This window comes from Nothoprocta perdicaria, unplaced genomic scaffold (genome assembly GCF_003342845.1).
Source record: "Nothoprocta perdicaria isolate Ctin4 unplaced genomic scaffold, notPer1 scaffold_49, whole genome shotgun sequence".
NCBI classification, from domain to species: Eukaryota; Metazoa; Chordata; class Aves; order Tinamiformes; family Tinamidae; genus Nothoprocta; species Nothoprocta perdicaria.
The window spans coordinates 3,810,526-3,835,915 of NW_020455743.1; the positions used below are offsets into that span (position 1 = coordinate 3,810,526).

The following is a 25,390-nucleotide window of genomic DNA, read 5'->3' on the forward strand; positions in this document are numbered from 1 at the left end:
TGCTAAAATGTCTTCAAATTCTTCCTCAATTTCTCCCTCAAAAGACAAATTCACCACATCCCTGCCTGCCATACGTGCAAGCAGACTTGCCTCCAAAACCAAAAGGGATGGCACACGATGCTGCTCAGTGTTCCTGCTCTTCCCACAAAAATGTGCAACAGAAAATGCCAGATTCCTAATCAAGAACAGTTTTCGTTGATCAGAAGATGTTGCTAGATGCTCTCTCTGGAGCTGCAGCAGTCCCTCCAGTCACCCGTGTGCTTTCATCCTCCCGTTTCAGTTTGCCTGAGCTGCAGCCGGGGCTCGCAGGCGCTGTCCTGACTGCGGCGGTGTCAAAGGCCCCGTCGGGCAGAGGACTCTGCTGCTCCGGTACCTGCTGCAGAAGGGAGCAGCAACAGCTGACTGCAGGTTGTGAGTGCAGTAACTCAGGGGAGAGTTGAGACACACAAAGGGTTTTTTTTTTTTCCCCTCAAAAATCATCGGAAATCCATTGCTGTTCTTGGTGCTTACCAGTAAAGGGGGGAGCTGCCCGTTTGTGCGTTCACGCCAATGTGCTGCAGCCAGGAACCTGTGGCCGTGGCCGCAGTCGGTGCGCGGGCTCCCAGCCCACTGCTCTGCGTGCCCCGCTTCGGGCAGGAGCCACTTCTAGGTCCTTGTACAGCGTTGTTATGTATGTGCTTTATACATATTGTATATATGTGCTTCTCTTTCTGAGCTTTTGGGTAAGCAGAGAGGTAAAACAGGCACTTGGGTTGTCCCACAGGAGAGCAGCACCTGTGAGATGCTTCACTGGCGGGAGTTTCAAACTCCCTGAGCCTCGTGCCTCGAGCACGGGCAGGGCTGAAGCTCCTGCCTGCCGCTGCGGTCACATCTGGGCAGCCACCGCAGCCCGTGGGAGCGGGGAGCTCCCAGCTGTGCCTGTCACAGAGGGAGGCGGCTCCTCTGGTGGCCCAGGAGGAGAGGCCCCTTCTCCTGCCACAGGGGCTCCAAGTGTCTGCGGCGCCTGCCCGGGACGCCGGCCCAGCTGCAGCCCTTGGCTCGCCCCGGCCGTGGCGCTTTGGTTTCCCAGACCTCTGGAGCACCAGCAGCAGAGCCTGCCGCGCAGAGGACCCTCTCCATGCACATCATTATTAAGTAGCTCAGGTCAGAGCTGGTTTTTCGCTCTTCGCTTACAAAAGCAGCCGATTTGAGATTTAATCATTTCAGAGCGTGTGAAAGACTCCTCTTTGGTAAGGATCTTATTACATGCACTGCTAAACTGTTCCCCTGCTGACATAAGAGTGTAAAATTAAGTCTTCTTCAGGGTCAAAGATGAGCAGGCATTTGGCTGAAGGGAGGGCTGTGTTCTCAGTGGTAAGCAGGAACAGCACAGCTACCAACATCTTGCTTTTAAGAGCATCAAGTTATGGATCCAGTTTTATACCAGCCCGTGAGCAGAGTGCCAAGCTGTAACTCACAGTCCTCATTCCTTTTTGGCTTCAAAAAGGCAAGATATTCTTCAGATTCTTCATATTCCTCAGGCAGGATGCATATTCTTGGCAATTTACTGGTGAGATTGCAGGCTACGATTAAACAAAAGAAAACTCTCCTTTTTTGAAAGTTTCCCAACACTCCTAACTAAGCAGCGAACCTTTCCGTTAATTCCTAAGTGATGACTTGCAACTGAGTATTTGCACAGCTCTGGAAATGATAGATCCTCGATGAACTTCTGCTGTGGAGAACGTTCCCCTGCCAGCACGTGCACAGGCTGATCCGTCTCCAACATGAAGGAATTCTGTTAGGACAAGTCCCTGAACGTGGAAAGTCGGGAGCAGGAGCGTCGCAGGGTAAAAGCACTTCTTTCTCTCACTGCAAACTGGGGCTCCTCCTAATTACTGTCTGTCTTCTTCTGTTCCTTTATCATTTTCTTTCTGCCACTGCGTTCCCTCTTCCTGCCAGCAGCTGTTTTCTCCTCCCTGCTGCTGGAAACAGCTACTTGTGTTGCCTTCAGCTGGGCTTTGTGATCAACTGTAGTATAGGGGAACTGGAGGTCAGTGCTGAGCTTCTCTACACCTTAATTCTGAGGCTACTGTCTCTGTTAAATGGCTGCAAAGAGAAATTTTCATCCAATTTTGGAATTCCATCCATCAGCTTTTATCTCTGGGAGGAATTTCTGACAACCATCTGTTTGCAAAACAATATTCTTTTATTAATAAAAGACTTAAAAACAGTAAGAAAGAAACTCAAATTTTACACTGACTGAAAAATCCAAAATAATCTCCTGGAGCCTTGCCTCAGTCCTTCACTGTCTGTACAAGCAATGCCACCGGGTAATAATTCTACACAGAAATTTCTCTAAAGACAGCTGGAAGTACCAAAAAGCATCATGCACGTGTCTATGCAGAACAGCTCCCCAACAGGACAGACAATACACAAAACAATCTGTACATCGGTGATTAAAAAAAGCCATGCTTTGTGTAGCACCAAGGGCAGAGTATGGGGATTAAAAAAATCACTGCCAAATGAAAGCCCCGTAATGCTGAGTTAGGGACACGACTGGCCAATTTCTGCTTGCAGTTTCATCTCCTCTTTCCTCAGGGGAAAATTGTCAATAAGTGCAAACAGCTCGGCTGGTGTTGCTGGGAAAGGGTAGCGCTCCTTGTCCATTCCGTGCTTGTCCATCACCACAACGTTGAAGCTGTAATGGGGGATTCGCAGCAGCAGTCTGCAAAGCAAGGGAACGCGGCCCGTCAGGCCCCTCGGCTCCAGCCTGCGCCCTTCGCACAGCAACCAAGTGCAGAATGGGCTGGTTTTCAGTGACTGCAGGGAGGAGGGAAGTGCAGGAAGAGGGTGCTAGGGAAGCTGGCGTGGGTAGGGAGGGTGGGGAAGAGGAGCAGAACCACAAACAACACTTTTTTATTTTTTTAAACTTTGAATCACACATTGTTTTTTTTTTCCATGATCCCACCCTCTCTTCCTAGGGAACAAATGCTTTTGTTTTCTGCAATTAAAAAAAAAAAAGCCTGTCAGGCTTAGCAGCAGACTGATAAAATGATAAAATTTTCTTTGAGGATGAGAAACTCCATGCTCTTGCCTAAGGTATCAGCAGATATTGTCTAAGATGCCACAGAAGATGCTGCCTGAAATGCACCTGGACTTTTTTCCCTAAGGAAATACTACTTGCCCTGTCAGCCACCCCTTTGCTTTGCCACCCCTTCCTTCTTTCTCTAGGAAAGGCTGGCACCCGAAATGTCCCTTTCAAGGGAAAAACCAACTGGCTGCCAGTAAAAAACCAGCTCAAAGCAGTTTCTGCATGTGGGTAAAACTGCTGAATGTCCCGGCCAGGCTGGAGAGACCGAACCGCTTTTCCCTTGAAATAACTGGAGCCGGGCCCTTCCTGCCTGGCCCCAGCCACCCGCTGCCTGCAGGGCAGGGCGGTGGTTGCTGCTCTGGGTGGATGTGCTGGGATGCTCCTTAGGACTGGCCTGGCAAAGGGAGCGTAGGCAGTCAGGAGAGACCACGTCCAGCCACAGAGATGCCCACTTGGAGTGTTCGCAGTGGCAGCACTCAAATCCAGAACACACATGGCACTTAATCCCCAAGGGCTGCAGAGAGAGTTGGCCTGAATTCGGGAATCCACTCAGTCTGAGCAAGGGCCGCGGGAGGAAGGGGCCGCTGCTCCCCTGCCATTTGAAGGTGGAACTAGCCAAGCTCCTTCTTTTGTAAGCCACCTGCCCATGACTCTGCAGCTGCTTTGCGTGAACGTATATATCACCAACCTTACTCATGACCATTCACCTTCGGTGCCCGGCAAGGTGCATTCCAGGGAAACACGTGCACTCCCGCAGCAGGATGAGGCAAGCAGGGGCAGCCCGTGGCAGGGGCCGTGCCAAGCTGCCCGCCGGCCGCGGGGCGAGCGCCGCCCTTACCTGAGCTGCAGGGCCAGCGCCGGGGGCAGCAGCTTGGCTCCGATGCGGCCGATCTGCGCCGGGAAAACGCCCACGAGCTCCAGCACGGTGACGTGGCGCAGGTCCAGGCCGCACTGCGCTGGCTGGGGGGATGCAAGCGAGAGGAGACAGGCGCGTCAGCGAGCGGGAGCAGCCGGTCGCTCCCGGCGCCTCCAACCACTTCCGTGTCCCTGCTTCATTCCGTGGATGTTACTGAGACTGTTTGGATTGAAGTGAGGGCCTCGCTGAGGAGCCCGCTCCTTTCCTGCTAACTGGAAGCCTTCTCGCTCCCAGAGATATCAAATAAAGGGGCTCTGAGCTACCCTAAAGTAACGCTGCACAGAGACCACCTTGGAGGAATATGAACATACCCTTAATGAAAGGAGAAGATGCCAGTTTATTAAGCATTTCCTAAGCAGCAATCTGGTTTGGCAATCAAAACGAACTCTCTGAAATGGAAACCAGCTGCAGGAAATTATCTTTCATGCCAACTTCATCACCGTAAAGCAATGAGTAAAAATATTCACTGCATTGAGTATTGTAAGCTATTCCCAATACTGATTAATACTTTTTTTCCCCCTCAGTGTGGGAAAAAGGAATCGGGGCCTAAGCACTTGTCACTGTCAAAGAAGACACTGGACTGGCTCTCCCTTAGGCCAGATACATGTTTAAGATACATCCCTAAGCACAGCTAGCAGAAATGTAACAAGAGCCTAATAAATATAATATATATGTTGATACAAATCGAATTACCCGCAGTTATTACTCTTTTGGAACAGCACACTAAAACGTTACCCTCTCCAGCAGCCCGGAGGATTTCTGAGTCTCCAGGGCTGTGCCCGCTTGCACACCAGTTATTTCTAAGGCCATTCACATTTTACATTACAGCTGCAAAGTGTGCATGAACTGGGGCCCCTGAAGTGATGCATTTTTTTTTTCAACTCCTTTAGGAGTCCACGTAAGGACTGAGTTCCGCTAAATCATGAGAGCACAAGTTAATATTAAATAAATCACTGGAGGGGGCCAGAACTGCCTGCGGTTCCATCACTATCAATCAGACGGCGGCAGTACCAAAGAGAGCAGAGCTCAGTCACTGTCTGGGGAGCTGTTTAACTCAAGCCCATTTAAAAGGGTAACTGCAGAACCGCTGGTGGTCGCAGAGTAACAACTGAGGTCTGCTGATTTATACCAACAGTGGGGCTTGTCCTCTTGAGCCCTTATAGAAAAAAAATACTTGGGAAAAAGAGAATCAATCAGGAAAGAAACCCCCGGTTCTGTTTTACCTGCAACATTCCCAACTGCATCCGGTAGAAGAAGTTGGCTGCAGTAGGAGTTGAAATGATGAGCAACCTGCGTTTCTCATAAAACTGGTCCAGGAGTGCAGCTGCAGTCCTTACGTTCACATTGATATTCATGGCTGGAATTAAATTTTAAAACGTAGGTTATAGAGGGTGCTGAAAACAGATCTACTTCTAAAAGCATAAAGGCAAAAACCACCAAAAGCAGAGGAGCATGAGGACACCTCTGATTACAGATACAGATCAGATACAAGATACAGGTGAAACTGGCCTCAGGGAAGCCAAGAATTTCATGTGAATTTCAAGAATTTCATTTCTCTTCCCAAGTATGGCACCGTGTCATGAAGGAATGTTTCTCCCCCTTGCCTTGTAACAACAACAAAAAATCTAGAGTGGCCTTTTGCTTGGAGAGGATTGGAAATACTGCTGCTAGGAGGGTTAGGAGCTGGTGCTAAACAAGGAAGTGGAGCTGGGAACTGGGCAGTTCCTGGTGCAGGGAACTGGCTTGGTAATAAACACTCACCATTAAGCTCATCATTAAACTGAGCTTAAGAGAAAGGAAAGGGCTGCAGAGCACTGGCTCTTCTATGCCTCCATATTTTGTATACACTTCTATAGCTTAAACAGATCCATTTGACAGTTTCCTCCCTACTACTTAAAAGACAACCGAAAGCAACAGGTTGCTGCTGTGTTCCAGCTTATGGACCTGCAGCTCCAGAATGTCAAGCTTTGTGTAGCGGTTTCAGCTGAAAAACCACTACCAGTGCAAGGTACCCTGCATGGTGCTATGCTGGACTACCCTGATGGTGATCAGAGGCAGGAGCTGCCGAGGGCGGCAGATGCTCCCCACGTAAGGACAACTGGGAAGAGACAGCAAAGACGAGGTTTGTGTCTCCATCACGTTACTCACGTGCAGGGGAACCTGCTCTTGCGCCCTCCCGTTAGCCCCGTGGGGGCAACGCTCACGTACGTGCACAGGTCGGCTCCACTCCCGACCAGCCCAGGCTGTACTGGCACACGCGAGCCGGGCTCCCTTGCAGCTCGTAGCCGCCCACGCAGGAGAACTCGCACGTCGCCCCGTAGTTATTCCCGTCACCGGAGCACCGGACGTAGCCGTTATCCGGCGCGTGGAGTTTCACACAGCGCCTCACTGCAAGTCACGGGAGAAACGGAGGGGAAGGCATCAGGCACCGTGGTGCTAGGGCACCATGCCCAGGAGAACACTAATAAAAACAGGTATTTCTGCTTGCAGTCTTGCTTATGAGCTGCCTTATAGGTGAGGACTTCAAAAAAAACATGCCAAGCACACAGGTGGGCTACAGTGATCCAGTTATATGTGTGTGATCACACGGCATCATGGTGATGAGAGGTGAGGGAGCAGAAAGAGAGCTGAAACTCAGACCTACAGATTTTGATTAAGGGACTGGAGCATCTGTTGTATGAAGAAAGACTAGGCGACCTGGGCCTGTTCAGCCTGGAGAAGACTAAGAGGGCATCTGGTCAATACGCAGAAATACCTGAGGGGAAAATGTAGGGAGGATGGGGCCAAACTCGGTGGTGGCCAGTGACAGGACAAGGGGCGATGGGTGTAAGCTGAAACACAGGCAGCTCCATCTCCATGTGAGGAGGAACTTCTTCACTGTGAGGGTGCCAGAGCCCTGGCACAGGCTGCCCAGGGAGGCTGTGGAGTCTCCTTCTCTGGAGATCTTCCCAACCCGCCTGGATGCCGCCCTGTGCCCCATGCTCTGGGTGTCCCTGCTGGAGCAGGGGGTTGGACTAGATGATCTCCGGAGGTCCTTTCCAAGCCCAACCATTCCCTGATTCTGTGATTTTAACTCTGGCCAGTGCAGAGCTGCACTTGCCCCAGGGCAGCCCTGCTCAACAGACATGAGACACAGCTGAGAAGCCTCCATCAGGAGCATCTAACTAGCAGATAGTTAAAAATATGAGACCACTTCTAAACTGTTTACTAAGCCAGTAGCAAATCTGTGGCTATAGCTTAAAATATCATTCTTACCTCTGACTTTAACAAGAAATTTGCAAGTGCCTTTATTTTCTGCTCTGTCATACACAGTATATTGGATTTTGTGGTCACCTTCCGGAAAATGTGATCCTGGCGGCAGGCCTTTCAAAATAACACTAAAATGGGAGAAGAAATAGAGCAAATATATCAACTCTTGCCCGTGTTTTCCTGCAGCCAATGCTGTAAGAGCCTGAGGAGGGCAGGCCGGGCTGTGCCGTGCTGAGATCGCCTGGCTGCGCTACGTGCTGAAGAGCAGGAAGAAGTGGGGGAAGAAGCTGGGCAGCCACGTTGGCGTGGGGAGACCTGCTGACTCCTGGAGCGCTGGCACAGGCTGCCCAGGGAGGCTGTGGAGTCTCCTTCTCTGGAGATCTTCCAAACCCGCCTGGATGCCGCCCTGTGCCCCGTGCTCCGGGTGTCCCTGCTGGAGCAGGGGGTTGGACTGGATGGTCTCTAGGTGTCCCTTCCAACCTCAAACATCCTGTGAGTCTGTGATCCTCAGCTGGGGCTGAGCCTGCACTGCTCCTGCAAGGCAATGTGTGAAGCAGCCAAGTATCGTAACTGCCCAAAGGATCTTGAGTGTCTCCTCCTCATACAAGGAACAATAACTGTGTTGTTTATCCCTCACCTTGTATCCTAAGCAGACCACTGGCAAGGCTGCAGTTTAACCCAGGGCTGCTGTTGAGGAAGAGCTCCTGCCCCTTAGGGCAGGGGCATCACAAACGTAGCAGGTCTGTTCTGCCCACACAGACCCTGGTGACTGTACCAGCGTACAGAAAAGTAAGTGGAAAGTGAAATTTATTTTCACATTAGAAGAGCCTAGTGTCTCAGAGCAGCAGTTTCACTGGGAGCTTGTTCCCGTCTGCCAAACACGTCAAGAGAATTCGAGTGTTCACTTAATCAGACCCTCAGCACTGAACCACCGAGTTCTTCACCTAATGAAGGAGTTCACCTCATCTGCAGGCTGCAGGGCTCACCGCTCTGAATGTAAACACTGCACATAATTATTAGGCTGTATATAACATCACAGTGTAACCAGATTTTCAAAAATGTATAGAAAAAAATTCCACAGATTCAGCTGTTCATCTCTTGGGGCTGGGAAGAGTTATTGATTTGAGAAAGTCTAAATGAGATACTCTTTTTTTTCCTACTCATCAGACATTATCTCCTCAAAAAGACTCTGTGTTTTATTCCTTCTGATAATGAGCAGCAGCTGTTCAGATCAGACTTCTTATTCTAGCAGATTTTTAATCACCACAGAATTAATCTATGAGGCTTAACACAGCAATATTTCTAACTGCAGAGTGAGCTCCTCATTCTAAAATTATTTAAAACCTAATGATAAAAAGGCAATGTGCTTGTGTCTTTCAACAGCTTCTTTGCATACTTGCAGTTAAAATTAAGCAGAATTTCTACACTTTCATCAGAATAGCAATCCTCATAGATTGATATAAGGCCTGCATGATGAAGATGGGTGAATCAGAAGCAGTGATGCTACCAGAAGTGCACCTCACACTACTGTGGATAAGTTTCCTTTACTGTTAGTAGGAATTCTCATATTATAGATGAAAATTATGACTGTTAAACCATAAAAATTGATAAGAGAATTTTGAAGAATATGCCCTGTATCAGATTAAGTTAAATCCAATTTTTCCTTTAAAGCTACTTAGGGTTCAAACAAGCAGCATTCCTTTAAAGCTCCATGTGGATCTCTCTGTCACGAATCGCCAGCCCAACTGCAGGAAGAAGCCTAAGGACGACTGCAGGATTTGGATTGTGACACAGTTTGTTCTGTTCATACAGCCTGTATTGTCTGCTGCCTCCTCCACTGCAGCACTATCTTTATGCCTATAAGGGTAGCTCGCCATAACATGCCCATCAAGAGATGGGAGTCACGAGGAAGCTCTGGGAAATGCTCTCGCAGGTGCAGTCATCAGGCTAAGGTTATTGCTGCCATCCAAAGGGTAACAGCAGTGCATCACCCTTTTGCGTGTTGTTCCTGAATGAGCTATTTTTTTCCCTTCAGTTAAACATAAAATTCTTTATAAGGCTTAGACATGTGACAGCAGTTATTAAGTACCTTTAATGAACATCAGGGACCTGTAATTCAGCCAGCATCAGCTGCATTACTAAGCAAGGGCCCCAGGAATAAAAAGAGAAAATATTAATGGCTTCAGATTTCCACCTACTCTGTCAAAATCCCATCCGCCGTGTCCCTGCCCTCCGGGGTGTCCCAGAACACTCGGGCCGTCAACTTATTTGGCTCCGCGGTTTTCTCCTTCACGCTCGGGCACTGGATTCTCGGTGGTTCTGTATCTGTTGAAACAAAGGTCAGAGAAACGCGTACAGAGAGACCTGCTCCAGCTGCTCCTTTGCTTCCCAGCTCCCACCCTGCCACCACGCAGGAGGGACCATCTCCACCCGGCCTCCTAGACACCCTCCTGCCAACGCAGACACAGCGTCCAGACACGCCGCTGCTCCCCTCCTTCTCGTGTGCTCGTCTGGTAAGAGCAAGAGATGAGAAGGATTAACCCTCCCATACCAATGACCAAGTAAAAAGCAGTTATCATAACTTGCTTATACAGTCCCCAGTGAAAAAGTCACGTTAGCAAATAGGCTGTACTTAGTTTGGGACTCTAAGGAACGATGTGTGAGTTGTTCCTGAGGAGCCTGGACTTTCTGTTCCCCTGCTCTGCCTCTGCAGTGGTCACTAGCCCCATGCAGAGCACATGGGACACGGTGACCACTTCTACTGAGAGCCTGTTGGCCATTTGTCCTGCAGCAATGGCAAGAGAAACCAGAACCTGGTATTTTGGAGAGCGTGCCCACTGTGTTTTTACTGCACTTGATAAGGAGTTTCTCAAGTCATTCTCACAGTGTCTTACGCAGAGGAATGCAAAGAAAAAGTGTAGGGCAAGTAAGTTTTGCAGATCAGCTGCCTCTAAGAATACTGTCACTGTCATCCAGGGATAGGGGAGCAGTTGGGAGGAAAAGACCCTGATGGGAGATCCAACTGACACACAGCTGCTCTTCAGCCACTCACATCGGCAGCAGCAAGAATATGTGGGTGAACCAAGCCCTAATTCCACCACAGTCACCAAATACAGGAAAAAGAGCCATTAAAAGTTTGGTCTCAGGAGGCTGAAGCAAGTCCTGGTTTATGCCCCAAATGAAGTCTAAATCCATGGGGTAACGTGATGGCTTTAAAAAACAGAGACAAGGCCCTTCACCTGGAAACAGAAGACAGTCCCTAAAATGCTACTCAAATTTAAAGGGAGGCAGACACTCATTTGCAAGGCAGACATAGAAAACACAGTGTGGCTTTGCTTGTAAGAAACAGCAATCAGAAAAGGGGTTGGTCATCATAGAGCATCAAATACATAAAATAACTTAACCAGCCCTCACATCCCCCAACTCAGCAACATGCAACCTTTTGGACCTGTTTAACCGGCCAAGCACAGCCCTGGACCAGCCACTTCCAACTTCTAAGGGCATCCCAAGAGCTTGGAAGCCTCCGAAACTGCCTGCCTTGGATTTCCTCTGCAAGGCCTCGGCCAGCCCGGGCAGCTGGACACTGGCCCAGGGAGCGCTCCTGGCTTCACACCGGATGGACCAAGTGTGTCTATGTATGAGGGGGAGAGAGAGCTTGCAAAGGGCCAAGGTACCAAAGTCACTCCCACCAGGAATGCTGCCAACAACCTTGCCCAAATACTTGTTTTCTATGGGCATTTTTTTTAAGCAAATAAATAAGCTTATTTTTGTGCCACACTGGTAGATGATTCTTGCGATTTCTTTGTAGACCCTGCTAGAAGGCTCTTAAAGCCTTCACCCTGCAGCTAGCGGAGCCACCAAAAATGAACACCGGAACACATCTACTCCCTTCCCTGGAACCCCCTTCCCTGGGGCAGGCTGCGGAGCTTTTTGCCGGAGCCTTCCCCGAAGCTGCGCTGGGAGACGCGAGGCCGGCGGCGGCGCCACTCACCGACGCAGGCGGCCGGGCGGCCGCTCCAGGCCTTGCTGTCCAGGCAGCTCACCGTGCGGTCGCCCTTCAGCTGGTAGCCCGGCGAGCAGTAGTACTCGCACCGCGAGCCGAAGTAAGCCCCGTCTGAGCACTTGAAGCCGCCGTTGGCCGGCATGGAGAGCGTCGGGCAGCGCTTCTCTGCAAGAGACAGGAGGCGGTTCTGGAAGCTTCTGGAAGCACGCAGGGCCCTGCACGGGGGCACCGCGCAGAAACGAAGTTGCTGCTCACAGCGTTCAGCAGCGGCCGGTACCTTCCACGTGGGGCTTTTCACATCGTTCTCGCTAGCCATGTTTCAATTTTAACTTTAGAGACAGATTAGCCTAATTAATATTTATAAAAGAAAAGGACTTACCTATTCGGTTCTTCTCAGTAAGTCATTTAGCTCAAGAGCCCGTTTAGGGATCTGAAACAAACCTTTCCAGCTTTCAAAGCCAAAGATGTGCAGCATTTTACAGGAAGTACTTGGCTCTGTCATGAGACTGTTCCTACAAACCCGACTCCCGCTCATTAAATGCTCCATGATCTACGTTTAAACTGCAAGCACTTCAGCAGGAAGCCAATCCACAGACCCGTGCACACTGGCAATATTTAGGTTACAAATAGCAGTGAAAAGACTGGCACCTTTCGCCAGTCACAGCTTTCGGCTGTACCAAACACCAAGGCCAAGAGACTTGACCATCGACTGAGTCCCAGAACAACCCACAGGCACAATCTCAATGGCTACTTACGTTTGCACAACACTTTCCCAGACCAGCGTTTGCTTGACTGACAGATGAGCTGCTGAGGGCCGTGCAGTTCGTAGCCTTTTTGACAACGAATGTCACATCTTGTACCCAGCACATTCTTATAATATTCCCCTTGGGGTGTTCTGCAGTTGGCATAACCATGTTTCACCTTAATGGGAGAGCACCACGGTGTTTCTGGCACGGAGAACAAAAAGCACAGAATATTTTATGAAGTACTATAAGAGGTTTAGTCACAAATACAAAAGCATTTTCTTTATTCAAGGTCAAGAGAAGGTAAAAAAAACCCAAAATCTGTTCTGAAAAAGCTACCAATCTCCCAAAGCTGGGAAGTGACGTTGTGGTGAGGTTCTCCTGCTAGAGCCTTCACGAGGAGGTCCAAGACTGCAAAGCTCTTTCCTTTCAAAAACATTCAGGAGAGCATCCATTACACTGGGTGAGGGAAGCAGGCAGCGGGGTAATTGTGCCACCCTGTGGACAGTTTGGTGACGACCTTTTTTTTTTATATATATATAAAAACTTTTGATACCAAAAGTTTGCATTAGGAATTCATCTGGTTCAGCTGCAGCAGTATTTTTGCCACGTTTAGCTGTTTTTACTGCCGATTAGGAGAAAAACAAAATCAAAAAAACATTGATGTACTGCGATGGTTTGAGCTCTGTCTCATTATGAGGAGCATCACCTACATAAATCACACTGCCAAAATGCCAGAGCTGTGGGAATACATACCCCAGGGGTCAGCACAACTGTGAAGGACTCAAGCACAGCTCCAGTTTTGCAAAATGATTTCCCAAGTTACTATTCAGTAATAAAGCTGAATGGAAACTTGTAAATTATACAAGACCAGTAGCTCCCCTGTTGTTCTCAGCAGGTCTATGGCACTATAATAAAACATGCTACTATTCTTTATATTACTAACAAAAAATAAGAGCTTTATACCAGCATAATTATACAGTATCATTACCCGAAGAAAAATATTTAACCCAACCAACTAAATGAAAAGCTCTTGAAAAAGGTCTAACCTATTCATCTCCTAATGGTTTTGATGTGTAGTTTCCAAGTGCAATGTGCACACTGAAACACCACGTATGTATTTCACAACACTTCCTCTCATCAAGTCCTTTATAAGGGTATCCATGTTCCTTTACAAGGCTATTATGTGTATTTATGTGTATTTAGAATGGGTATTTAGAAAAGGACCCCACCTGCCCTGTTTACATCCAGTTCTGAATGTTCTCCAAGTCTGGATTTGCATCTTGTACGTGGACCTCAAAAGCTGGGTGGAGGGTCATGGGAGTCTGGCCTGCACTACCACCTTCTGGATGCTCCTGGGCCCAGGACAGCAAAAGTGATGGAACTGTAAAGTGATGGAACTGTAACGTCAGGGGAAAGCTGGAATTTGGCTGCGACAGCATAGCTTGTGCTCCTACCGCATTTGTGGAAAAATGAGGTGTGTGAGGGGGGAAATACAGAAATAAAATTGACTCCATAGTAGTCTGTTAAGGCCACACTCTAAATGCAAATATATGAATCTGCAGATATATGAAGCCATTCTGGGACACAGATGTCCCATCTTACATGGGTGCAGTGATAAAGACCTCCCCTTCACAGCAAAATGTTTCCAAACGTTTGCTCATCTTTGACAAGCGTGTGCACGGAGCAAATATTGTCTCAGTGACTAAGCCTGCCCCTTCTCAGCTCCAAGATTTGAAAAGGATGTAACGAGAGGGAGCAGGGATTGCAAGGCAAAAACAGAAAGATGACACGTCCTGACACCCTATGTGACAATGTGAGACATGCAGGAGGTGTGCAAGAGCTTGAGTGGGCAAGAAAGATGAAAAAAAAACCCAAAACACCCCCAAAGCAAAGTTTTAGCCTTTGTCTTTACAAAGTTGCAAGAGAAATTTAGAAATAACTTCTAAAAACAGCAACAGTTTAGCAGATGCTTACTACTTACTCTTAATTCCTGCAGTCATTTTGCACTTTTTTTTTTTTTTTTTTTACATGACTGATGTGCAGTCATGTAAAAATAAAGGGGACTCTCCCTTTATTCGAATAAAGTTTTTGGGTCTCCTCTGTCTCCTTTTGGACATTCAGTTCTTGGGCAGCGAGATTTTTCCGCACACTGAGATCAACTTCCTATCCAAATAAACACAGTCAATGCAACATCTCATATTTGTCATACACAGCATATTTACATTCAGTGTAGGGCATCTCTAGGGCATTTTACACCTTCCCAGCAGAAATGCGATTTTCCACCTACATTTTGCGGTGCTGTCACTGGAGCAACAGAAATAGCATCCAGTGAAAGTGGAAAGAGCAATTATTGAGCTTTTGACTACTCCAAAAGCAAGTTCCTCTAGACCAGTCTGTTTCTGAAGCAGCTACCTGTTGCTGTGACAGGCTTATTTTCATATGTTAGCCAATAAATCTGAAAGTCTTTTGCAAAGATGCATAAACAGCATGATTCCTGTTGTCACCGAATATACAGTAATTGAAGCACAGGGAGATCAGCTGCCTAGGCTAACTGGAGCAGTCAGGGCCCTTCCCACTTCCTGCAGCTAATTATTACATTCAGTCGTTCTGCAGATGGCTTTAAACCTTAATTTGTTTAAAAAACAAACACACCAAAAAACCCCACTACTGACCAGGGGTGCAGCAGGGGGGGATGGAGGGGATGAGGAATCACAGAGTCCTAAGGTGAAAGTCCAACCTAAGTAAGTTTTGGGAAAAATCAGTTCCTATTATTTGTGCCTCATCTGTAAGATGCAAACGAGCACACCTCATCTCCTCTGCAAAGGGGTTAAGCCAAATATGCTATGCTATGTCAGCAAAAAGCCAATTAAGACAAATATATACATCTCCAAAGCAGCTGGGCCAGGTCCTGCAAACTCTGTGAGTTTTACCTGAGAATTTTTGCAGCTTTACAAATACTCTTGCTTGGAGTAAACAGCTGCATGTGTGAAGCAAGTGCAGTGAAAAGCACAATGGAATATCCAAAGAAAAAAATAGTCCCTGCAGTGGTAGAAGCCTTGCAGCCATGGTGGTCTACAGAAAGAAGCAGAGCAAGGCTCCTAGGGAGACCTAATAGATCCTGTACTGGATTAGATGATATGTCCACAGAAAAAAAAATAATAATAACCAAAACAAAACCCAAAACAGACGTGCTTTTGGATGCAGATAACTTGTAGAGCTTAAGAGAAACATCTGTTTGACCTAAAACATTATAATGCTTCCCCTGGAACAGAAAGCAAGTAGAAGCAAATGGGTGAGGCAGGGCTTGTAACAGGGCAGTTATCTGGTCTTGGAGCAACGGATGTCACTGAAGAAACAGCAAAACAAAACAAAACTCAGCGAGCTTGAAGAGCGTACGTGCCTGAAAGCACTTCAAAAGGCATGAGGTTTTAGATCAAAGTGTGTTTATTGTAAGCAAAAGCAAATATTGCTCCTCAAAGGCCGAGCTGCTGTTGCATTTATGGAGTATTAATGCTGGGGTGGGATGGCCTGAGGGGCCATATATTATCAACTCTCTCCTTCAGGACAGCGTTGTGTGGGTCCGTAGAGGCCCAGGGGAACAGAAGAGGAGCGTGGGTGGCAGAGCCTCCCCACTGGGCCCTGTGGAGGCCCAGCTCTCCGCGGGCAGGGTGACCTGCTGGCCAGGCCGAGCCTCACCAAGGAGGCTGGGAACAGCCCTCCAAAAATGCCGCGGGCCCGGGAGGCATCGGCAGCGTTTCTCCAGCAAGTGGAGCGAGCCGGGAAGCATCCAGACGGGGACAAAGGGTCCGGCAGGAGGTCGGGCCTCCTCGTGCGAGCCGCTGAGCGCGGTCTGTAGCACGCCGAGGCAGGCCGAGCGCCGCGCCGGCTCGCATGGCCTGCCTGCGCTTCCCTCTCACTCTGCCCTCCCTCTTCCCCCTGTTCCCAGCTTAAATAAGTAGCCCTATTTACAAGTAAGCCTTGCCTAGTTACAAATAAGCCTTCCAGGTTCCTCCTTGTACCCTCTTATATTGCCTGCTCTTCTGCAACATTTGGCGGTGAGGCTTCCAAACCTGGGGGAGTCTTTAGGACTTGTATGAATGACTCATTGTGTTTCACTTACCCCGGTGTCATTTTGGCTGACATTAATATAATTCATTTGGGATCACTGTGTAAAAGGAATTTACACAGCATCTGCATTTTGACTACTCGCCTGCCCTGGCATGAATTGGCACTGATTTTTCTTCATGATCTCTGGAATTCTCTAAGTGTCTGCAGAGGGTTACGCGTTAAAAGGCAAACAAGAGAACATTTACCCATGGCAAGCTTTGGAGAAATATTTCTGTGCATGTTTCCAAACAAAATTTTATAGTGAAGTATTTCTTTTCCTGGGAAGAACATCAGGCATTTACATATATTAAAAAAACCCAACAATCTGCAGCATCTGTGTTTTCCTCTCTGCTGCTTATAAATGTCTGAATTACTTGAAAACTTACCTCTTAGTTAAGGTCTGTTTAATTTTCTCTAGAGTACCAATAGCATATAACAAACAGTCAGTGCCCAATGCTTTCATGCTACTAACACAGTAGATTTCTTTCTAGCAAGTCCAGATTAGTCTACTAAAAAGAAACCACAGTCACCAGGCAAAAAGACATAAAAGTCACAGTTCCTTAAATTGTTTGGGCATCTGAGGGATTTTGACAGAGAACTGGGGGGAACACTGAGACAGATGCAGACTTTTTAAGCAAATGAATATAGAAATGTAAGATTTACCAGCAATGAAAAAAACTTCCCAATCTTATTGAACAGCAATCTCTTTTGGACTACAGAAGAAAAACTGAATTTGATTTACAGAAGGATAAATCCAGTGACTCATTAATATACCTGCATAATTTGAATTGACATAATTTACATGTTCATTAGTTAAACACACTTTGCTTAACATTTCAGGTTGCAAGTTAACCTGAAATGAGACCCATTTTAAGGAAGAAATAAAGAAAGGTCATGAAAATCAAGTTCTCTTGCATGTACTTCTATACATTATCATCAATAGGCCCAGTTTTGGGGTCAACTTACCATTGATGATTTAGCCATGACGTATAAAGAAAGAAGAGAAACTATTCCTAGATTTTCATGAATGAGCAACCTTATTCTCCAAGAGCAAAGGCTGTACAAAACTAATGTATTTAGGTACATACGACAGTGGAAATCAGAACCTGGTCTAACTTCCACTGTTGTAAAAATAAAATCTTGATCTAAGAGCCATGAAGAAACCATGGAGGTAGATCACTAAGATTTTATAAAACAAGAAAAGAAAAGTAGTTAAGCTCTCAGCAACAGCTGATTCTTATTAGCACATAAGCAAAGCATTCACCTTTATATCTATTGCGTGCATACACATCTTCATCATCTTCAAGGGGGGAATATCCCGATCCTACAATACAAAATAAAAAGAAAACACTGCAGCAAGAAAGGAAATATATATTAAGAGAGGGCTTTGCAAAAAGACATGCATGATTAGGATGCAATAATCTAAGCAATGCCATCAGCATGGGCCTCCTTGAAGCTTAGATTTATAGCAGAACCAGTTTATAGTGAATTTGGAGTGATCTGTTAGGCAAATGAAATCAAAGTCTCCTGCTGTTGTTCCACAATGACACGTTGGACATTTCACAGCTCCTTGGCTATGGAAAGGCCCCCATGCTGAAGCTGATCTACTGAGCAGGGCTGCCCAAGCGAAGGGGTACATCAAGCATTTCACTATAAAGTGGTTGCATAGTGTCAGAGGCTGTTAACAGCCATCAGGCTGGAGGAAAATGTGCTTAACTTGAGAACATCCATCACTTGTGACATGAATGACCTTCATGTAGAGAACAAAACGGTGACATACATTACCTGCAAACCCCAGTTTGGCATCAAGTCTTCTGTGCTGGTACAAACCGAAGAGATAGTATATACCATCACTTTGCAAGAGCTGTGCAACAGTTGTAAGCTTAGGGCAAAAAAGGCAGAAACTGCTTTCGAAAATTCTGTAATTTACCATGGGCAGAAACCATCTAGAGCACCATGATCCAAGTAACTCATTAGTAAAATATGCTGGCTAGCAGCAAGGCCTTCAAAATAGCCTTATGTGATATTTCTCTAAAATCAGCAGCTGGTTTGGTCCAAAATCGAGCTGAGTCTTTTCCAAGAAGAGAGGTTCACACAGATTACTACTCTAAGAAGTATTTCTAAAAATCTGGCATACAATAGCCAGATACTAGGGAGGCTTTGTGTGAAACTTCAGAATTTTTTTGCCCACGGAATCTGAAATCACAACCCTAGATATTTAATCACCATTTGTTGAAGTCAAAGCCACTCTTTAAAAGCTGATGCTTGAAGTTGAGCTAAATACAATAATTTAAGTACCTCAACAAGCTGGTTTCATGTGCAGAGCACCTAATTCTGTGCTGAAATGGAAGTCAACAGCCAATAAAGACTTGGATGATTTAGCAAAAGGTTAAGAGTTACCAAAACAGTATTTTTCTCCCCTAGATGAGTGTCAGCATCTGTCAACACATTCCACTTAAAAAAAAAATCCAGAAACTAGTGAAACTTTACTTTTTATCTTATGAAGCCTCTGGAAAAAGTCACTTTGTTATTTCACGAAACTTTGTATAACCAAAGCTTATTGCTCTCACTGGGAATCCTCCTACCACTTCCAAGGGCTTTCACCTCACGTATTACCAAGCTAATTCCAAACAGTTTCTCCCTTAAAATGCAGGAAGCATTTTCTATAGCACAGCCTTGCAGTTATTTGGAACTTGCTTCTCTGGGGGATTTGTTTTTGTTGGTTTTTAACTGTTGCTGTCTAAACATTGATATCTTAAAACAACTTCTCAACATAAAAAACATTAGACTTTGCTGCATTTCAATTCTCACCCTATACTACAAAGGGCAAGCTGTGTTCCCCAAGGGCTTCGTGAAGACCTTCATATTTAAAGGAATGTAAATGAACATTGCTCCAAGCACCAGGTTTTCTCTCGGAATTAGGACACTCTTGGCTAATCACCCAGCTTGAGGTTTACAAAAATCTTGTCTCAATGCATTCATTTTGAATGGTCCAAGTTTAACACTGCACAGGGAGTCCAGTACCTGTGCATCGCTAGAAGTTAAAGCCGTGCTGAAAACACAAAGAGCTGCTGTGTATTTACTTCTCTTCAGAGGGAAACACGATTAAATACTTTTGAAAGTCTTCTCATGGCAATTAGCCTCAAGTGATTCACTGCTTTTGCCCCGAAGTAAGGCTTTATTTCTTGTATGTAATTAAAAAAAAAAAAAAAAAAAAGGAAAAAGGGAAAAAAAAGGGAGAAATCTGCACGCTGATCCCAAGGCACCTACAGCAACTTAATGCCTGGAACCACTGGATTCCCCCCATCTTTGCATGTCTCCCTCCACACACAGCGGGAGCCGGCACCCTTGTGGCCCTCTCCGGGCGGTTCATTCCCGTTTCCAAGCCAATTCACGGCGTATTGACGGTCTCCGAGCCCAGGGGGCTCACAGGGACATATCCGTGTATGCCTGGCAGGCCCATGGGCGCCGGGCCGCGCCGCCGCCTCGCGGCCTGCACCCAGGTCCCGCCCAGTGCCCTGCTGCTCTCCTCAGCCTCCCACCCGGGAAAACAACAGTTTTCTCTGCTTCTTTGCCTAGACAGAAGAAGATAAAGTCTGTTTGGAGCACATGGAATTACTTCGACCAGCAAGGATCAAGTACTGTCCTGTATCTGAAGCACTAAAATCACCACAGCGTCAAAGCTGGGTAGTTCAGAAGGAAGGAAGACAAGAACAACAAGCTGCCTCACAGGCATTACCCATCATGTGTACACATACTGCAGCAGAAGCCTACAGAAACTGTCTGCAGATTTTGTTGCGGCGGTGTACAGGCAAAATCCACAAAACGACGCCTCAGTTTGCAGCTCGAATCTGTTATGAGACTGAGCTCTGGAATCCAGTGGTCATGTTTGTGATGGGAAGAAGCGACTTCTTCATGTGCTAAATCACCACTACAGGTTAGATCTACACTAAACCACCACAGGTTAGAGATAGCACAGGAGAGCTTTCTCCTTTCCAGTATTTCATTCAGGCTTACAGCTTTAATGACATTATGTGCAGCCTAGGAGGAAAGGCTCAATGGGGAAGCATCGGAACAGGCTGCCCAGGGAAGCTGTGGAGTTACCGTTCCTGGCAGTGCTGAAGAAACGTGTGGATGAGGCACTTAGGGACAGGGTTTAACAGGCACAGTGGGGATGGATTTACAGTTGGACTTGATGATCTTGAAGGTCTTTTCCAACCACAGTGATTCTGTGATTTCTATCATTCTAGATATGTCATTCTAGAATCTGGAGATGTCACCCTATCCTGCTTGCCACCAGTCACTCAGCAGCATTAAATAAAGAAATCCACAGATACGAGTGGATTTCTCGTGAGCAATTTCTTGTGAAATGTAAGCATTTCTCAAAACATTTTCATTAGGTGCCCAAGCCGGGAAGCTCCTAACAGTTACTGATAAAACAGTTACTGATTTCCACAGAGCTTAATCCCAAACAAAACGTTCCAAGGGCAGCTTTGCTGGTGTTTCGCGATTGCCAGACCCACTGAACACGCTGTCATGTCAGTCTCCAAGACTGCTTCAGCACTCCTTGCTCAGCAAAACATTTCAGCTCTTCCTCAGTGTTTAAGTGGTCTCTCCAGTTTAAAGGCTACTTGTTTGACACTAAGTCCCCTCAAAATTTTAGGCGTTTGCAGTTAAGCTTCCCGTGAGGCATCCTTGTGCTCGAGTACCACAGTGTGCATGGAGCAAATGCGGCTATTGGCACTGTTGTCAAACGCTCCATTTCCACACTCGCCACCCAGCGCTTGGGCTCCTGGCCCCAGGTTTCAGCACATGGAAAAGAGAGGGAAGGAAGTACAGTTGTGTATGTAATAGAATCATGTCCAAATAGGCACAGAACAAGATATTTATGGCATTTCTAATATCCAGTCACCCTCCCCTTCAGCTGTTACGAGGCCTGCAAGAGCTCTGAGATGAGAGTACGTTGCATTGCTACCCAAAACCAGCTCCCAATTTGCCAGTGTATGTTTAGCCAGAGAAGGAAGACAAATGCTACGAGGCTTCAGGGGAAGTTGAGGGAATTTCTGCTGTCTCTCAGTTTTGTTCAAAGTCCAGCTTGCTCAATTTATTACTCTGTGTGCAGCGCATGCCCCTAAGCAGAGCGAGCTACTGCTCAAGACCAAGGCCCACCACGCTTATAGGCACCAACACGGGCAGAACTTCTGCGAAGAGTGGATTACACAGAGAAATCAGATATTACACAGCACTAAGCTGCAACTGAAATACAAACCTGCAATTAGAGAGGAAAAAAAACAAAAAGAAAACAAAAGAAACAACAACAATATTTTGTCACTTTCCACCACTGAGTTTCTTTAGCTTGTTTTCTTTCTCACACTTTTGTCAAGGTTTTTCAGGACCACTTTAATTTCCAGCATGCACTGTAAAAGTCAGCAGCTAAGACTGCAGTGCCATTTGCAGCTTCATGCTCTCCTGAAGCTTGAGGCCTTAAATATAGCACCAATTTACATAAATATATCCTACAGAAAAGACAGGCGCACTTCCAGTCTTTGGTGCAATGCTGGGAAACAGTGAACAGAAAAAGCAACCATAAAAAAGCAGAGCTAGCATCAACTTCCAGTTTAGTTACAATTCATAGCATAGCCAAAAGAAAAAAAAATATGATGTTAAAAAGAAAATAAAATCAGTTCCTCATGCAACTGTGCCTCTTACACAGAGAAATGCAGCAGGGCAACTGGGCCTGAGTGTTCATCTTCTGTGGCCTGCAGACAGGAGCCCTGGCTATTCTTGATACTGAAAGGAGAGGCCACAAACACTCTACGAATTCTTCGAAGCAGGACAGTGGTTGGGAATTCCTTCCACACTCAAACACCCCATCAGGCCAAGCATTCAAAAAAAAAAAGATGATGATGACTAGTTTTCATCAGTAAATTAAAACACTTCTTTGCCTCAGAGTTTTATATTCCATGCTACCTGAAACCACATCAGATAAAGGAATTTAAAAGTAGGCTTTGCATTTAACAGGCTATAAAACTTATTCTAGTAAGGCAGGGATAGGCCACGTTCGGACATCAGAAGTCATTTTATGATGGTGGCAAAAGCAGAAAACCAGGTTTTAATCTCATTCTGCAGTATTGGAACATCATGTCCCAGTGCCACTGAGCTCATTCTTACATGTCACTGTCTCAAGTGGCATTTAAGCATGTTTAAAAACTGTCTGACCACTTAAGTGTTTTGTTACAGGAGGTCTGTAAGACTTTCACATATATCACAGGATCACAGAATGGTTGAGGTTGGAAGGGACCTCTGGAGATCATCCAGTCCAACCCCCTGCTCCAGCAGGGACACCCAGAGCACGGGGCACAGGGCAGCATCCAGGCGGGTTGGGAAGATCTCCAGAGAAGGAGACTCCACAGCCTCCCTGGGCAGCCTGTGCCAGGGCTCTGGCACCATCACGGGAAAGAAGTTCTTCTTCACATGGAGATGGAGCTTCCTGTGTTTCACGTGTGCCCATTACCCCTTGTCCTATCATTGGCTACCACATCTATCTATCTAACCCTAACCATAGATTTTTATTGATCTCTCTATATATATTTATAAATACACATATATAAATTTATATTTAGTTGGAGAATTCACCAAACAACTAGCTCTGACTAGAGTCAGTCAAATCAATACACCTATAGCCAGAGCTACTGATTCGCCTTCCATCTTCCTACAGGTGGGTTGATTAAAGAGCTTCTTTAAACGCAGAAAATTTAATGGTGTCTGCTCTTACCAAACAGCGCTCAAAACTTATAGCCACTCAAAGATACTGTTTGCTCTCCTCTTTCCACGAAAGTTAAAAATTAAAAGTATCCCCACTGATCCTATGTGCAGCTCAACAGCCCAGATTAACTTCCAGAGATTACTGGAAGTTTCCCTGCCTTACTGAAACACCTGGATAGCCACGTTTGGGCTCCCCAGCAGCCGCCAGCCACAGGCCACTTCTGCCTCCCCCTCTTGCAGGTGTCGCTTCTTGCAGGAAAGGAATCCCAAGCGCAGCTCCACAGGGATTAATGCATTGCACTTCCAGATTTACTATGCAAATACCGTGCTTTAAATCACAGCTTCTAACTTGTTTCAAGAGAGATAGGTGATATAAAACTCTGCCAAAAGTAAAGTAGCTTTTTTCTTTTTTTTTTTTTTTCTTTTGAAGTTAACAGTATTAAAGCACAAGCAAAATGCAGAAGAGGAAAGTTTCGGAATTATCAAGTTCAAGAGAGGTTGGAGGTGCCCAAAGGTTGCATACAATAAAACCAATGAATTATCCAGAAATCCTGAATCTGATTTAAAGAGCACAGGAGCAGGTTGTTTTCCTGGAAGAAAAACTCTGACTGCTCCATATCTTGCCTTGCAAATACAATTGCTTTTTACTCCAACTGCCTGCTTAGCATTAAGAGGAGCCACTCATTCACACATTGCTTACATTATACACACAGAAAGGGACCAAAAACCTTAGGCAAGCTTTTCTTTTCTTCTCTCTCCATACACTATAAGCTTGAAGCACTAAAAACTGAGTATCTTTTACTAAAATTCTCTCCTTATATTCAGTGGAAACAAACAAAACCAACAAACAAAACCCACGCACTTCCAGAATCCCAGTTTGGGTGACTTGCTTTGGATGCTTTTGTGGCATTTCAAGTGATTGAACTGGTAAGTGGGAATTTCATCACATATTGCTTAAAATAAATTTGAGGATTTTTTTTAACAAAGGAAGTTTCAGGAAGAAGTAAGGAAGCAAATGTATATGCAAGCACATGGGGAAGTGAATTCCAGCTCCATTTTTGGTGTGCATATGCACGTGAGATTTTCACAACCAGATGCAGAAAGCGCTTATCAGACTCAGTAATTCTCACTGCATCTTGTTAGAAGGACGATAAATTTTGCCCTGCAGCAGATGTCTGTTTAGAGGAAGATGGACGAACACCCCCATCTCACCCTTACTTGGTTGCTGTGCTAGACGAGCGCCATCAGCGAGCAGCAAGACCCGCTGGGCAGAGCAGCAACCAGAGCTTGGCAGCTTCTCACCACCTCCTGATAGGACCGATGGGGAGCAAATGTTTCCTTTGCTCAGGCCCCAAAGAACCCAGAAAAAACTTCATTTGGGCTAAAGGAACTTGCCAAGGAAGGGCATACTAAAAACCTGAAAGTTTATCTGTGTGACTGGGAATGGTGACAATACAACACAGACAGATACATACAACAGATAAAGGAGAAAAAGTATCACAAACACGACAAAACGTAGAGCACTTCAGCCGAACTGAGGGTACATTTGGAAGCCTACACATTTAAGGAAGGTAAATGCCCTGCACTGTGACTATGTACAGCTACAAGACATTTGCTAACGCCAGCACTCAGGAGCAGATCAGGAAGGCAAAGCCCACATTACTGACAGTAGCGCTTGCAGTCACGCACAGAAAACGCAGGCAGCCAGGCCAAAGGAGAACCTGCAACCTGTGATCAACACAGACAGACAGGAGGCTCTGAAGATCCTGTCCACACATTGCCTGTGGCCTGGTTGCTTATAAGTATCAGCAGGTTCCTTGTAGCTCTCAAAAAGCACGATTCACCAGTTTTCAACACTGGAGCTTGGATTCTGTTCCAGCAGGCACAGGTAGTCCTGTGGTCTCTGCTGCTTTCTCCTCCTCTGCAGGTGACCACAGTTTTCTAGCAGCTGGGATGGCTGTGGCCTTCAGGGAATGGCATTAACTGTGTGCAGCTGAAGTCCAGAGCCAGCCCTGCCTCTGGGCTAAATGTGAAAGGGTGAAATGCTGCCAGTGGTCTCTATTCCCTGAGGTCAAGCACATTTCCATTGGCTTTTTTTCTGTGAGGAAAAATCCAGAGGACAGAGATGGCAGCAAGGCAGAGCTGCATCTCCTCCCTCTGTGCCCAAAGCACCCAACTGAGCCGGGACCCGAGGCACCACCCAAATACTGTTACTTACACTCAATGCTAAAACTCTTGAAGATCCAGAGAAATAATTCCTTTAGGCATTCTGTGGAAAGAAGTCTATCCACCAGCAGCTAACTAGATGGGCAAGGAAGGTTCAGGTTGAAACTCTCCTTAATGAGAGGTTCTTGTAGAACTTTCCAAAGAAATGGAAAACTAATCCTGACCTATTCTGAACTGATGACACATGGAAGAAAATGGATTTTCCTTTTTTTTTTCTTTTTTTTTAAATGAAGCTAGTGGAAACTGGCACATCTCAATATCTAACTAAAGCACCAGGTTCACCATTTCTCTCCCTTTTCTTTAGCCAT

At 46.3% G+C, this 25,390-nt stretch overlaps 1 protein-coding gene across 1 annotated transcript; it reads right to left on the bottom strand.

Moving 5' to 3' along the window:
- Window positions 1–1,121: 1,121 nt before the first annotated feature.
- Window positions 1,122–18,706, bottom strand: SRPX (sushi repeat containing protein X-linked). Its single transcript, XM_026047315.1, has 9 exons — window positions 17,356–18,706; window positions 11,994–12,185; window positions 11,227–11,403; window positions 9,434–9,560; window positions 7,242–7,363; window positions 6,195–6,374; window positions 5,210–5,343; window positions 3,909–4,030; window positions 1,122–2,704 (listed from the first exon to the last, which is right to left on the bottom strand). Exons 1-9 carry the CDS (start codon window positions 17,531–17,533, stop codon window positions 2,524–2,526), a joined length of 1,413 nt encoding a protein of 470 aa, XP_025903100.1. The 5' UTR covers window positions 17,534–18,706; the 3' UTR covers window positions 1,122–2,523.
- Window positions 18,707–25,390: the final 6,684 nt, after the last annotated feature.

What these genes read in the sequence shown, in the direction of transcription:
- SRPX (XM_026047315.1), bottom strand. Translation starts at nt 17,533, where the DNA reads ATGCTGATGGCATTGCTTAGATTATTGCATCCTAATCATGCATGTCTT. An exon ending in GCGGATGGGATTTTGACAGA is followed by an intron (nt 7,364 to 9,433) that starts GTAGGTGGAAAT and finishes CTCCCATTTTAG; the next exon opens with TGTTATTTTGAAAGGCCTGC. An exon ending in GCGCTGGCCCTGCAGCTCAG is followed by an intron (nt 2,705 to 3,908) that starts GTAAGGGCGGCG and finishes CTTGCTTTGCAG; the next exon opens with ACTGCTGCTGCGAATCCCCC.